This window comes from Cloeon dipterum, chromosome 3 (genome assembly GCF_949628265.1).
Source record: "Cloeon dipterum chromosome 3, ieCloDipt1.1, whole genome shotgun sequence".
NCBI lineage: Eukaryota > Metazoa > Arthropoda > Insecta > Ephemeroptera > Baetidae > Cloeon > Cloeon dipterum.
In genome coordinates, this window is record NC_088788.1 from 33306074 (window position 1) to 33321133 (window position 15060).

Here is a 15060-nt window from a genome sequence, read left to right on the forward strand (position 1 = left end):
CCCAAAATTAAATGTGTCAATTTAGCTCGTTAGTTAACAGGGCTTTTAAATAATGCTAGATGGTGTCCAATAAATGAATAATAATAAATTAAATGCTAGCAATTTTTCAACGATTTTTAGCTGAATAACAATTTAGAGATTGTTTTTTAAATACTATATAGACGGTTTAATCAATTTTTCAAACTCTATGCGTTTGCGATGCAAATTAAATGGAAATTGTATACATTTCAAAATTATCTCAGTGCACTGATTTTAATTTTAATCTCAGTTAAAGCTGCCGTTTAATTTCGATTAGGTGAAACGCAATTTAAAAGATTAAAAAATTCAGACGAGGTACAACTCCATAAAACAATATGATGGAGAAATAATTTTAATCTCTTCCATATATTGTTTTCTCCTTGCTTGAAAACAGCTTTAAAATTATTTTTCCAGTTTAGATGGATTTGAATGATCTTACATAAAATCATATGAGGTATTTTTTTAATATAAATCGCGCCGCGCGTGCAACGAGTGTGAAATAGTGCATGCAGATCGAGTGCAGCGAGTGCAGCACAAAGGAGAAGAATCACGGTAGTCCTATTTCGCTCGCAGCTAACGATAAGGCCGTGGGAGTCTAATTCGCACTCGTCTCCTTTTGTGTTGAACTCGCTGCATTCTGCACGCACTATTTCACACACGTTGCACGCGCGGCGCGATTTATAAAAAAAATATAGAGACAGGATTATCGGAATCATCATTATTATATAGTTTTCCTCCCATCGTTACATGGTTAAAATTTTTGGAATTTTTGTGCAGCTTGATCATCCTCAGAGAGCGTATGTTTCGTTTTTTTTCATGTTTGAAATATTGGAAATTTAATATTTGAATATTATGGTTTGTCTAAATTGGACTACACTGAGTCAAAATTTTTCGGGGTCTTTTGGTTTGACATTTCAGAGGGTCATCATCACATTAAATACACGATTGTTACGACTCAATGAAATTTCTTCTGTCTAGACCATGTAAGCCATAACGGAATTTGTCTTTCGATTTCCAAATGGAAGAAAAGTCACTGCAACGCTTTTCAAATGTTTGCTTTTCATTGGGTTAATATTTTCTCAGCGCCATCAGGAGACGTGCAAGGCATGGCACGTTTCCTGTTCAAAAGTGAATTGACAAGATGCAGATAATACACTCGTCATCTCAGTTTGGCAAATAACGTCATTTGTATTTGGAATGCACACTCGCGCGGCACACCTATTTGACCACATGTTGAATCTTAAAAAGACGCTCAGATTTTTATCGCTTTTCGGAAGAACGAGACATGAATAGCCAAATGACTTTTGGCACTGATTCAAGGCGACGAATTTGCAGTGTGCGGCTAATAGTGTGCGTGCTCGTTGCGGCGGCTAGAATAGACTCTTCACGTGTGTGGCTCTATTAAGAGCTGCGCGCAAAGTGCGAATTTCACCCATCGCGTCTAGCAATCGACACCGGGACATACAATGCCAGATTATCAGTGCTTTCCTAATTGGCGCCGCGGACGAGCCTTGAATGAAATACTGCGCTGCACTCTCGATGCAGTTTCTACTTCCATTGTGTGTTAATTGCTCTGCTTATCTGACGATAATCTCGTGCATAATTTTAATAACGAAAGTGCGGTGTGGGCGCAAGGCTCACGCATATTTTCCTCAAAATTAATTCTTATTAACGCAATAAATTAAAACAGTTGCTTTATAATTAAATTTTCCCCTGAAGAGATTCCATTTGCATGTTTCCCAATATAAAATTCATTACCTTGCTGGATTCTCGAAGAAGAGCGTGCCAGATTTTAAGAACGACGACTTCAAAGAATGATGCCTAAACAAACAGCCAAACTTATCCGTTGAGATACGGATTTAAAAAAATATTTATGTGAAATATGTTTTATTGACTTATTTTGATCGGTTCATCTCTAACATCATAAACATCATTGGAAGAAGCCCAATCCAAAAACGGACCAGCTTGTGTCTCTGCCTCACAACGGGTCTTTGTTTGAAACGCAAGACATCGTTGAATTCACGCATGCTGATAAGGTGCAAATCAGCAAGAAGCAAGTCGGACTGCTGGAAGCAATCTTCCATAATCTGGATGCAGGAGAGTCAAATGTGGGCACATATCAGCCTGCCCCTGCACTCGACTCCCAAATTCTCACATCGCAACGGCTTGGCGAAAGCAAACTAATTTTTCGCACTGCAGTCCTAATCATGAGCTGGATATTTATCACGGAGGAAGCAAAAATAAAATTAATGAATGTAATGGCGATGCGAGTTTTAATTTTAATCTATGCTTTGCATTAATCACAGGCGAGGAGAAGAATGTGCAAAGTCATGGCAGAAGTAATTTTTTACAAAAGCGAATCCATTTGTCTTGCATGATTGATGAGGCGCGTGTTGGTAAGGTGTGGTGCTGCGATTCCTCACTGTCAGTCGAGTTCAACCGTAGATGGTAGTGCGGGTGTAGGGTCCATATGGGCCATAGGGGTACGCTCTGTAGGGCAAGGGGCCGGCGTAGGGGTAGTAGTAGGGGTTGTAAGCGTAGGGCGCGGCCAGGGTGTTTCCTATGCCCAGTCCCAAGCCCAGACCAAACAGCGAACGCTTGTCCTTTTCGCCTCCCTCGAGCTGGTCGTCAACGGGGTTGCACAGGGCCACGGCGACGAGGGCCAGGAAAATGATGACCTGCGGAGTGTAATTTAAAAATTATTAGTTCAGAAAGAAATTCACGTTTGAACTCAAACCTTTGCGTTCATGTTGAGAGTTGTGATTTGTCAGTGCGTTTCTGCTGAACTGATGCCTTCGCCTAGTTTTCTTCGCACTTTTATACCATATCGCCTACCTTGGGGGAGAAGTTTCGTAAAGTGCACCCGCAGCATTTATTTCTATGATATTTGCGGCTGGCTTCATCGCTTGAATGGGTTTAATTGGCAACAATTAAATGCTAGAAAACAGAGCTCAAGCATGATATGTGGCTTCTCCTTGTCCTGAAGTGTTGATTAGTTTTGAAAAACTTGATTGACGTAAATTACGATGCAGTGCAAAAGCTATTATAAAAAGTGTGCAATAAACTTTGCGTTTTTAACGGGCCCAAAAAATTATTTTACTGTTTGATATGTGTCCAAACAAATAATAGTGTTTTTAATCAGCTCAGTTGATAAACATTATTTGGTAGAGCGCCAAATAAATTTGTACTCGCAAGCTAAATATTGATTAGTTGAAAGTTATGAAAGAAGAGGACTGCTTAGACTATTCAATTAGAGGGAAACAATTTGAATAATTGTATGTTTTATTTTCCAATTTTACCACAGACTGGAGTGCTACTATATAATTCAGGATGATTTATAACTAAAAGATGATTATTTTGATAAAGTATATAATTAAGTTATTATATGGGTAGTTAAAAAATTGCTCCTGGCGGGATGATTCCGCCGAGATGAGCAAGTGGCGTAAGCGGTGCTGCGAACTTAGCGATGGGCTGGCCAGTAAGGGGGTGGAATCCGACTCCGTAATGAACGCCAGGTATTCCATATGCTCCAGGGTAGCCCAAAGCAAAGAGGTTCCTCTTCTGTTTCGTTCCTTCCTCATCAGTAGGAGCAGACATAGCGATGCCAACGATGGCCACAAGGACAAACACTTGCGTGAGCTAAAATGAAGGACATTATAAGAATGAGAAATTTTTTAAAGAGTCTATCTGCCAGAAAAACTTTAGGTTATACGCGTTATACTACACACATTTTCATCCCATTAAAAATTAAAATAGTAATAAAAAAGTGTTCTGATGAATTTTACGATACCTTTCTGCACATGTCGGCAGCTGTCTCTTTGCCGGGAGCGTTGAAACTGCTTCTTTGTTGACGCGGCTTTTACTTTTATATGCGTCTCACACGTTTTTAAGATTTTATCAGTCCAAGTATTTACTTAATTCAACGAATTATGATTTGCATAATTTCCTTGAAGACTTCTGTTAATTGGCAATTACTATAAATTGCTGCTGATAAAGGTGCAATAAATGCAGGCACTTTACCTTCACGGTTCAATTATTTGTTAATTGCACCGACTGCATTTTTACTCAATACCTTACAAGCACTTAATATTGTTTTGATATCTTTTTCATGTGAACAACCAAAATTATTTTTATTTTTAAATCTTTGTTCAAGTTCACGAATATATTATTACATTGGCAAAAAATAGAGTGATTTATATTTACTAAAAACAGTTACTAACCGCATTAAATCCTCAGGCATGTTTCTTTACAAATGACCTTCCTGAGCAATTGTATCACTTGTGCAAAAAGCTCTGCCTTTTGCTGTCAAAACTTTCTCAAATAACCGCACAAATTTGGGGAGTATAAAGCTAAACGAAATTCAGGGAAAGCATCAGTCTTCGTCGAGAAGAGCACTAAACCATTTAGAGCAGTAACATGAACGCCAAGGTTCGTTCTAAAACAAAAATTTCAAACACCAGTCGTTTCACTAAAGAAACACTATAGGTCTTCATTCTCTTCGCTCTCGTGGCCGTGGCCTGGTGCTCACCGATGGAGCTGGTCAGGAGGGAGCGCTCCCTCTACACTTACCCTGTGCACCCTGTGGTGCACCGGCCCGTCGTCCAAGTCATCTCTTCGGCTCTTCTAATAGCGAGCAGATTTAATGCTTTTCTCACTCATATAATAAAAATTGCTCTCACAAAGTTTTGTTGTTGAAAAAAATTATGGGGACCGCCGTGCAGAGTATGCAACCCGCACGGCGAGTTACCTTTGCTCCGCCCTCGTCGCTGCAGCCGCGAGTGAAGGGAACCCGCCGTGCAGGTTGCATACTCTGTACGGCGGTCCCCATAAAATCATCCACTATTTTGGAGTTTTTTTCTGCATTGAAAGTTGCTGAAATAAATCACACACACACACAAAGCTTGAAAATAATTTTTATTACATTGACCTTTTAAATCAGTTATAAAATATGGTCATCACTTTTTGCATTTATAACGTGAAACCCAAAAGGTAGAATAAATTTTTTGATACATAACTTGTGAAAATTGAATGCTTATCTTCCTTGTTTATTTTCTTATCATATATCTCCAACATTGGATTTTTTAGCCTGCCGCACACATGTTATACGATGCGTTATCATTTAATATTATAAATGGCAATTAAGATAACAAAAATTATCACAATAACGATTGCCAAAATGAATGCTGTATGATGAGCAACTGTCAACAATGTTATAAAACCAAATTATTTACAACACTCTAAGGCAAAATGTTTTCAACAAAATTTAATTTATGCCTGTGCCGAATGAAGCGCCTGCTTAAGACTACGTACGTATACGTGAAGAGAATGACAAGACAGAGAAGGATTATTAACCTGGAGCTCACAACGTAGCCGATTGCCTGTGAACAATGCTCCACCGTTTTAAGTCTAAGACATTTATGTTGCGCTATTTGATGAAATAATTTTGTACTTATTCTTAAATAAATATCGGACATATTTAAGGAAAAGAACAAATAAAACTAATTGGGTTTTTTCGTTTTTTCACGAGCTGCAAACTTTATTTATTTTAAAACATTATAAAAAACTTGATTTCACTAATCCTAAGACACATTAAATGTCATACACGTTTCTGTGAAAATTTTCAGTGTGAAATAATGGAGACTACACAGAAACTGATAAAGAAAATAGACAGTCAGAGAGTAAAAGGGCTTAATTAATTATTTTATTAGTTGTCTATAAGATTAATCAATTAATATTATGTCATTAAAATGCATTAGAAATAACACAGAATTGCGAGAATCAGGAGGAAAAATGCCAAAAACTTCAGCAGATAATGGACCGGTATGGTAACTTCCATATTCAAAAAGTCCTCAATGCTTACTGGCTGACCGACAGCGACGGTGCGTGGTTTAAAAGTGGCGGCTCCGTTTGCTGCAGACGTCGGCGTCGGGGTGCTCGAGTTTGCCTGCGAGGTCGGGGTGCCAGGATTTGTCTGCACTGGAGGTGGCGGCGTCGGATCAAATTTTCGGATCTTCCTCACGTTACCCGGCTCGTTTTGCCTGGTCTGAGTGCCCGCGACAAAGTCTACGTCGTAATGATTGCCGTTGAACGAAAATGTGTAGTTTTGCGAGCCGCTGCTGTAGGCGGTGTCCATTGCGACTTGGTGATTGGGATCAAAGTCTTGCCAAGCTTTAAATATTTTTTAAATGATTTTTTTTAGCCTTCGTAAACGAAAGAATAATTTTACTCACTTTTGTTTCTCCTTTCGAACTGCCATCTCGGGCCTGTGAGTGCAGGGTTGTGCTGGGGAGTCGCATTCATGATTGGAGCAACAGGCTGTAAATTAAAAGGCGAGGGCTGGCCGTTCCCGGTGGGGCTTGTCGGAAACTGAAAATTGGTAGACAAATTCTAAACAAAATTAGTTCAGTTACTTATTCCATGCACTAAATTACCCTACTTCTAACGCCGTCTGTCATTGCAGCAAATTTAGGCGACGATGATCTCTACGATGTTGGGAGTTGAGTCTGTAATGAAACACAAGGAAACCAGTTAGCTGCTTTTAAAGGTTCTGTATGAGCGAAAGTCTTATTATATCAGCAGTGGCGCTTCAGTACAGCTTCGTTAGTAGCGTTAGTCAAAGACTTTTTTGTTAGTTGAAACACATGGTGAAACACCTAAAATGCCGGGAGGATAACTAAATATCTGGCAAAATTTTAAACGGACATGAATTCTTTTAATTTTTCCTGTTTATTCTAGACGAAAAATTGATCATTTCATCCTGAACTTATTTTAAATCCATTTATAGCGTGTCAAGTAAATAATTCATTCTGACTGTTGCAGCAGAATAATTTTTATTTGTGAAATCATGGAAATTTATCTTTATCAATGCGATATTTTTAGCGCTGCTGCTGTCCTTTAAAATTTTAAAGCAGGGAAGAAGAACAAAAATGTCTCAATTTGTGAGGAATTTTAATTATAAATATTTTTATTACTTCATTTTATAAAGATAAACATTTTATTTCATCCAGGATTCAAATTCAAAGCAAATAACACTGATGGACCATATTTTTTTAATACTTTGAGCTGATAACACATGCCAAAATCATAGTCATAAGAGTGATGATCAAATTTCTCACAGAGGTGGTCACATTCCAATTCATAAAATCAGACAAGTAGAGTTGGCCTCCACCATTGACGTTTCCACGGTTAATATTTTGGTTTGCGCGGGCTGTCGGAGCAGCGGCTACTGGTGCTAGAGCTTGAGGTGCGACTTGCATCATGGGCTGAGGAGGTGGATATTGAGGTGTTTGCTGCTGGGCAGCTGAAGCAAAGGCTGACATCATGGGGTTCAGATTCATAGCCGACAAAATCGGTTGAGAAGGGATGACTGGGACTGGGATGAGCTCCCGCTTGATTTTCCGCACTTTCGTCTGGTCCGACCTTTTCGTTTGCTTCATTTTTTCCAGGTCAATGTCGTACAGCTCGTTGTTTATTGTCAGTTTGCATTTTTGAGCCTTTGCCTGCTTTTGATCTTCCAAATAGGTTTGCGTCTGTGGCTCGAACGGATAATAAACTGTAAAATAATCGAAAGAAAGTTGAGGCATAATTGATTACAATACAAATATGGCGATTCAATACAGATGAGGACGGAATTGATAATAATGATCAGATGTCATCTTTAAAAATCAGGAGCTCACTGTCGGAGACCAGAGCGTAAAAAATTAAAACTGACAATTAAGTGTCAAAAATAGAGTACACGCTTGCTACTGTTGAGCTCGATTTAAAGCAAGCTCTCAATGAAATTGAATAAATAGGAAATGAAAGGAATTGTTAGAAAATATAATGATAATGATTTTTAGCATTAAGGAAAATTTGCCAAAATATGCTTACCTCCTTTCTTTCCTTCATACAGCCACTTAGGCTTTGAAGCCATTATATTGCCGTTATGTGTCAAGTCTAGAATGAAGGCAAAATTGAAATTCTTTAAGCCTGCACTCGCCCGCTATAAAACTGGGGAAAACCCAAATCAGCGCAGCTAGTTGGGAGACAGTGTTCTTTCAATGTGATCCGTGAGCTTCGTGGTTTCGGCCGGCTTCATATACTCTTATTAAGAAGAGCTAAAGTCTTGATTGTAAAAAAGTCTTCCTTTATAGAGCTGAAGCCGCGCATCGCTCTGTAATGTGTGCGATAGTCTTTTTACGTCAACCATTGCAAAAAGAGATACGCGTACGAGACAAAATATGCCTTAAATTTTAAATTAGTCACGATTATTAACAAATATAAAACAATCTTTGCTTGCTGAAAATATAAGCGTTGAAGTTCTTGATTTAGTTTTTTGTTTTTAAATAAGATTGAATGTTTTTCAAATTGAGGTTGAAAATTTAAGTGTAAAAATTATCTTGGATTAACCACCAATTAAATATACCATGTGACACACTAGGATTACCCTCGCTTATTGTTCCCAAAAATGCTATCCTATTTAGATGTTTTCAAAGAGCTTTCGCGATTGTTTTAGCACTTCATTTGATGGCCATAAAATTATTACCAGGTTGCAAAATAAATTAAGCCATTAAACCCACTATTTTTAAATGAAATAAATTGAAGCTGCCACTCTTTCACATATGATATTTTAAATATCTGTTTGAGCAGCGTTTAACAATCAGCGATAAAATGATTCAATAACTTTTGAAATAATGATTATGCGCGCTCTTCTATAGAAGCGAAAATGAAATTTTCCCCAGTGTGTCTATAAATCACACCTAGCGCAACCACTTTATTTATGACTGAACTGCAATTAAAGCTTTCAAAATCTAGGCGTTTAATTGCACTCTTTGCACTATAAAAAGCCAGCACCAAAAAGCGGAGGGCATCAGTTTAGCTCCTCCAGCCGAACAGTCCGCAACAATGAACGCCAAGGTACAGTTTTACAGCGCACCACTTGCTACCATCAAATTCACCCTTTCAAAATCCAGATCGTCGTCTTCCTGGCCGTGGTGGCCGTCGCCGTCTGCTCCCCCGCCGAGGAGACAACCAAAGACAAGCGCGCCCTAGTCGGTCTTGCTTACCCCGGCGCCGCCGTCGCCGCTCCCCTGGCCTACCCGTACGGAGCAGCCCTCCACCCCTACAGCGCCTACCCCTACAACACCTATCCTTACGCTAGCCTGGCCTACCCTTACGCCGGTCTGCCTCGACTTCCTCTGATCAACAGCTACGCGCCTGCTGCCACCATTCTCGGCTAGATCCCTGCTGTTTGTAAATAATTAGGAAAATAAATATAGACTCATCAAATCAACTATCTATTTTTTATCTGACTATTTTTCAACTCAAGGTTGGCTTGACTCGTCAAATAATTAAATTAATATGCATATTATATATTGATTTATTACAAAAAGAGGTTTGTTTTTTTAGACGCATACATTTTACATTTACGTGCGAGCCACTTTACAATTTTTGCGAAAATGTTATGACGAAACAACTAAATATCTCGTATGGCTTTCTTTATCCATTCAATTTGTGGTGGCATCGTATGTCCAATTATTCTAATTTTATCACTTTTGTTTGCAAAGTCTTAGTATTGACTTGGCGCTTGCGTGCAAAGTCAACAACAAATGGTTCGCCGTTGAATATAAAGTAACTTCTACCAGTTTTATTTTCAAAGTCTTTAGTCAGCTGTGATTGGATCAGCGGCTCATGCTCTATCCAAACTGTAAAATTAATTAAATTAAAGTTTTTTTCGCTTCAACTTTCGCTTTTGATTTACCTCCTTTTTCCTTGTAATACCATTTCTCCGAGGAAGAGCAGTCCTGCAATAATGGCAGAGCAGCTACACCTGTGCTCGCACTCAATGGCACAGGTTGATGAGAAGTTGGAAAATCGTGGGGTGGAGGGCTAATAGGTTCTCGAATAACATTCATGACCTTCAGTCTAGTCTGCTTCATATCTTTTAGATTGATTATGCAATGATCAAAATCGATATTAGTCTTGACAGGTTCCTCTTTCCCCTCGATAAAGCATTTTTCCAGCTCCTTTTGGAGCATTTCGTTGTACTTTGTCCTCACTGCAAATAGGATAAAGTATCAAAAGTTGATTTTAATGTATTTATGTTTGAATAACCTCCGTTTTCATCCTCGAAATACCACACGTAAGAACTGTCAGGTGTATTAATATTATTAGTATTTGGGTCTGCTACTGTGGCTGTAGCGGGTGCGACAACGTTGTTTTGAGATTTGGTTGGAATAACTACAATTGGGGTGGCCGCGGCCACTGCTACCACCTGTGGTGCAACGTGCACTGTTACTGGAGGAGTTTGTATCTGTGCAATCACACTAGGTGCAGCCGTAGTAGCGAAAGGCGAAAGCATGGGATTCGAAGTCACTGTCGTCAAAATCGGTTGAGAAGGGCTGATCTCCCGCTTGATTTTCCTCACCCTCGTCGGGTCCGACCTTTTCGTTTGTTTCATTTTTTCAAGGTCGATGTCGTAAAGTTCGTTGTTTATTGTGAGTTTGCATTTTTGTGCATTTGCCTGCTTTTTGCTTTCCAAAAAGGCTTGCGTCCGAGGCTCAAACGGGTACCAAGCTGAAAATTAAAAAAATGTTAACGAAAGTCTAACAGTTGAGCAGTTTAAAATGCTTACTATCTTTATTTCCTGCATAAAACCATTTTGGTGATGACGAGGCCATTATGTTTTCTAACCGAACTGCGAACTAAATTGTGTTTTAAATTCTTCTTAAAGCAAAAAACATTGGTGTTGATCTCACTTGCGTCACATGATTACTGAAAACCACATATCAGCCAGCGCTGATAACTAATAAAGAGAGGAATGCTTTTCTTTCACGCCGCATGCGTGAATTGGATTGCTATACATTAATGTTTAAGTCTAAATTTTCTTAAAGTCTTACTTTCAAAGATTGCACAACTACTGCTAATAAATGAGACAGACAGCGAAAAGAATCACGTCACGTCGGGAAATATTAATGCATTTGTATATTTTAAAAAAATAATTGATTGGTAAATAAAATCACTTATTGGAGAAATTTTTTCCAAGGTGTAGCCCATAATGAAATATCATTCAAAAATTTACAATAGAAGAGTGAAAAAATTATAAAAAAATATTTGTGTTGAAAATATCCTAATTAAAATCGTACAAGCTATTCTACCGGTCTAGTCTTTATTCAATAAATTCTTTTGCGGGTGTAAAATTAGAATTACTTGAATGTATATAACAATATTTTTTAAGATTAAAAATAGCTGAAAACCCATTCAAAAATCATGCGGGATAACCAGTTTTTATAAAATTTAAATTCATGCCAGAGTGCATTGTATTTGACGCAAATCATAAATTGAATTTATTTTTTAATTGTTCAACATATAATTAAAGGGCCCAAACCACAAAAGAAAGTTTTCTCACACCAAATATGTATCACTTTAATAATCAATAAATCACTCTGAGCAATGCCACTCTATTTACGACTTACTGGAATAGGAGCTTTCAAAATAGAGCTAGACTGTTTAATTGCACTCTTTGCACTATAAAAAGCCAGCACCAAAAAGCGGAGGGCATCAGTTTAGCTCCTCCAGCCGAAGAGTCCGCAACAATGAACGCCAAGGTACAGTTTTACAGCGCATCACTTCCTTCCATCAAATTCACCCTTTCAAAATCCAGATCGTCGTCTTCCTGGCCGTGGTGGCCGTCGCCGTCTGCTCCCCCGCCGAGGAGACAACCAAAGACAAGCGCGCCCTCGTCAGTCTCGCTTACCCCGGCGCCGCCGTCGCCGCTCCCCTGGCCTACCCGTACGGAGCAGCCCTCCACCCCTACAGCGCCTACCCCTACAACACCTACCCTTACGCTAACCTTGCCTACCCCTACGCCGGTCTGTCTCGACTTCCTCTGGTCCACAGCTATACGCGCCTGCTGCCACCATTCTCGGCTAGATATTCAAGTCCTACTGTAAATGTCGTCCGTTTGTAAATGATTTTATGGGATAAATAAATATGAGAATCAATATGAATGAAATTAAATTTTATCCTATGAAAACGTTCAGGGCGTAATAAATTTCATAATGCTTATAAATAAGGTATTATTTTTCTTTATTTGACATACAGATAATTTATAATTCATAACAGTCATTTGTAAGTGGTGCATTTAAGCAGTAAATTTTAATATCAAAGTCGGCATTTGTATTTTTCATCTGTAATGCCGTATTCACACCAAAACAAAAAGCAGCCTAAACAAATTTAGAATTAATAGTTTTTTTTTAAATAGAAAATTTCTAAATTCTAGGCAGCAAAAATATGTTAGGAAACCATTGCATATACAAACGTGCATATTTTAAAGTACAGAACTGAACATTTATTTTTTTAAAAAGCAGTTATCATGTACACTAATTGATATCCGCCTCATAGTCCACACCCTCAATCGGGTGAGTTTATCAAGGATCCATGGTGCGTAATATTAATTAACCCATCATGGTTTGAGAAAACGAATAAAAGTTCTGCACTCTCTTTGTTAGGACCATTTGTGGAAGAAGTCTTCACAAAGTCTCGCTTGAACTTCCACTAGTTTTGATTTAACGAATTAAGATCACGGGGAGAAGGACTTATGAAATTGAAATTGGAGTAAAGCAGCAGCAGGTTCTCGAAAATTTTTTGCCTCCGTTTTTCCCATATTAAAGTTTCCCTCATTTCTTTAAAATTGACTGTGTAGCAATCTAAGTCCATTTGGATTACAGTTTCCTCTTTTCCTTCGATGTAACAGCGTTCCAGTTGCATTTGATTATGTTTTAGCTAAATTTATTAACTAGGAATCAATTCAATGCAAAATAAAATGTTAAAATTTCCTTACCTCCGTAAGCGTCCTCATAATACCAAACTTACGAGGGTTGGGGCGTCTCGCCAACTAGAGTTTTCGTTGAATGTAGATTTCTATCAGTCAACTTTTTTGGCTCTCGAATAACTAATTTTGGAGAATATGTTTGGTCACCATACTTCGTTTGCTTCATTTCTTTCATATCGACTGATAAACAATCAGAACCGATGAAAATGGCAGCAAATAAATATCCAGATGATCTACAAGATTCCAGCTTCTCTTGGTTCTCCTCTGTATACTTTATTTTCGGTGCGAAAAATTATTATTTAGTTATGTATTGACCAAATCAAATGGAAAGGAATTTACCTCCGTCATCATCAATAAAATACCAGACATGCGGCACATCATTCGGCAAATCAAGCGTGTTTCCAGGTGTCGTGGCGAGCTCAGCTTCTTTAATTGATTGAGAACTAACGGAGGCGATCAAACTCTTGATCTTGCTTTTAGCAAAGTCAGAAAGGGCGGCAGGGCTAGAATACAAGGTGTCTTTTTTAGGATCAAACTGCCTATATGGTTTCTTGTTTCCGGACATGGCAAACCAAGATTTAGGTATGATACCTGAAGTTTATGTCGTACAATATCCCATCTCGAGAGAATGTGCATCTTTCAATACTGTATTGAAATCTGCTTTCAAGTAGCTCTTGCAGGTTATCCTCGAATTTCTGCCAATCTAGGACGCAAAAATTAACCAACCAAAATTACTAGAAATAACACGAACGTTAAACTAATTTATTTAGCAAACAACACAGCTATTTCTTTTTGTTTCTTAGTTTAGTGCGGCCAGAAATTGCTTTTTAAAGTATATTAGTAATCCGTTTAAACCTTTCTTTGATATTTATGTTCTTTTATATTAATTGGCTGTTAATAAATCAGTTGAATTATTTTTTTTACAAACCAACGCATCATAATGCAAAAAGGTTCTTCTCTATTAAATGCCTACTTCCTTTATTATTTAAACATTGCCACTTTTGCTGCGGCGTTTTTTTTGGCCGGTGAAACTGGAATTATCGGTGCGCTTGTCATTGACGTCGTCGTTGAAGGTGACGGTGATTTGTTCGCTGGCTTTGCTTCTACTTTCTGGGTCGGTGGTACAGGCAATCTAGTTGAATTAGATTTTTGAAGAGCAACTTGCTTTATTTGTCAGCTGCTAAGGTGTTGTCTTTCTATTCTTAACCTTTTCGCGAGTCACTCTTCTAACTTTTGAAGTGTCCCTTTGATTTATTTGCAGCATGCGCTCAAAATCGATCATGTATTTTTAATTTTTTTACGTCAAATGACATCTTTTTTTGCTTGGATTTGTATGCTGCCTCCAATTTATGTTGAATGCTCGCGTCATATGGGTACAAATCTGTGAGATAAAACATTTCAGTTAATAAACAAATCAATCATATCGCAAATCATAAATGGATAAAATTCAGCACTATCAAAAAAGTCTTACTCTCTCTTAAGCCACTGTAGCTCCAAATTTTTTGGAGGCGCTGACGTTCCCTTCTGAAACAAGTAACTTCATTTACTGATGAAATGAAGAAGTATTTTTGAAACAATTTCAATAATTTAGATTGTCTCTACATATAGGATCCTTTGTGGAAGTTTCCAGATGTTTTCTCAAACGGTAAAAATGGTTTCATTATTTCCTTATTTTTGTAATTTTTGCTCAGCGTTTGAGTAGCTTTCATGTTTTCATGCACACTTCAGAGTCTTATTTGAGCCAAATACTAATAAATGAGAAATCAAAGAAATAAAATATATTGAGGAAACCGGTATAAACAAGGTTAAAAGAAATGTGAATATTCACTTTTCACTTTCAAATGCCTTGCATGTTTAAGGCCAAAAAGAATTGATCAAACAGGGTGTACAACTATTGGTTTAAATTAATTTGTATGGTGAAAATATATACTAACTTTCGTTTGGGAGGACGAGGGATAGCCACTGTAGCTCATGCTGCTCGCGGAACAGACTGCTAGCGAAAAGTCTTGGTGCAGAATGTCTATCCGTTCGTTGCGTATGCTCTAATTATATATTTGCGAGTAGACTTTTCAAAGTCTTAATATAAGTAGAGAGTCTTTGATATATTCGTTTAAAAAAATTAAAGTTTATAGAAGTGCGAATGTTGAAATTACCAGCTTCATTTTCATGGCAAAAAGACCATACAAATTTTTGTCTTTAACCAATTATCAAAAAAGGTGCATTATTTATAT

The 15060-nt window shown here is 38.0% G+C and overlaps 4 protein-coding genes and 2 long non-coding RNA genes across 9 annotated transcripts in view; 2 read left to right on the forward strand and 4 right to left on the reverse strand.

Moving 5' to 3' along the window:
• The window catches only part of LOC135939482 (uncharacterized), a 29201-nt gene that overhangs the window by 2150 nt on the left and 11991 nt on the right, over positions 1-15060 (forward strand). The gene's annotated exons all lie outside the window — the stretch shown is intronic.
• LOC135940576 (uncharacterized) lies at positions 5718-6568 on the reverse strand. Of its 2 annotated transcripts, none has more exons than XM_065485516.1 (3): positions 6450-6568; positions 6249-6384; positions 5718-6186 (listed from the first exon to the last, which is right to left on the reverse strand). In XM_065485516.1, exons 1-3 carry the CDS (start codon positions 6471-6473, stop codon positions 5771-5773), a joined length of 576 nt encoding a protein of 191 aa, XP_065341588.1. In that variant the 5' UTR covers positions 6474-6568; the 3' UTR covers positions 5718-5770. The 2 variants fall into 2 exon arrangements, with proteins under 2 accessions (XP_065341588.1, XP_065341587.1); XM_065485515.1 differs by having other exon boundaries at positions 6249-6405; positions 6450-6561.
• LOC135940577 (uncharacterized) lies at positions 6965-8193 on the reverse strand. The gene is made up of 2 exons (XR_010574896.1): positions 7888-8193; positions 6965-7570 (listed from the first exon to the last, which is right to left on the reverse strand). It is a non-coding gene; the product is annotated as an uncharacterized LOC135940577 (long non-coding RNA).
• Positions 9372-10879, reverse strand: LOC135940962 (uncharacterized). The gene is made up of 4 exons (XM_065486118.1): positions 10631-10879; positions 10111-10572; positions 9758-10054; positions 9372-9701 (listed from the first exon to the last, which is right to left on the reverse strand). The coding sequence occupies exons 1-4, from the start codon at positions 10674-10676 to the stop codon at positions 9532-9534; spliced, it is 975 nt and encodes a 324-aa protein (XP_065342190.1). The 5' UTR covers positions 10677-10879; the 3' UTR covers positions 9372-9531.
• On the forward strand, positions 11076-12070 carry LOC135940935 (uncharacterized). The gene is made up of 2 exons (XM_065486077.1): positions 11076-11603; positions 11660-12070. The coding sequence occupies exons 1-2, from the start codon at positions 11592-11594 to the stop codon at positions 11963-11965; spliced, it is 318 nt and encodes a 105-aa protein (XP_065342149.1). The 5' UTR covers positions 11076-11591; the 3' UTR covers positions 11966-12070.
• Positions 12069-14837, reverse strand: LOC135940936 (uncharacterized). 3 transcript variants are annotated; one of them, XR_010574935.1, is made up of 7 exons: positions 14764-14837; positions 14301-14353; positions 14037-14210; positions 13421-13961; positions 13169-13332; positions 12839-13100; positions 12069-12780 (listed from the first exon to the last, which is right to left on the reverse strand). It is a non-coding gene; the product is annotated as an uncharacterized LOC135940936 (long non-coding RNA). The 3 variants fall into 3 exon arrangements; XR_010574936.1 differs by having other exon boundaries at positions 12070-12780; positions 13421-13532; positions 13803-14210; XR_010574934.1 differs by having other exon boundaries at positions 12070-12780; positions 13421-14210.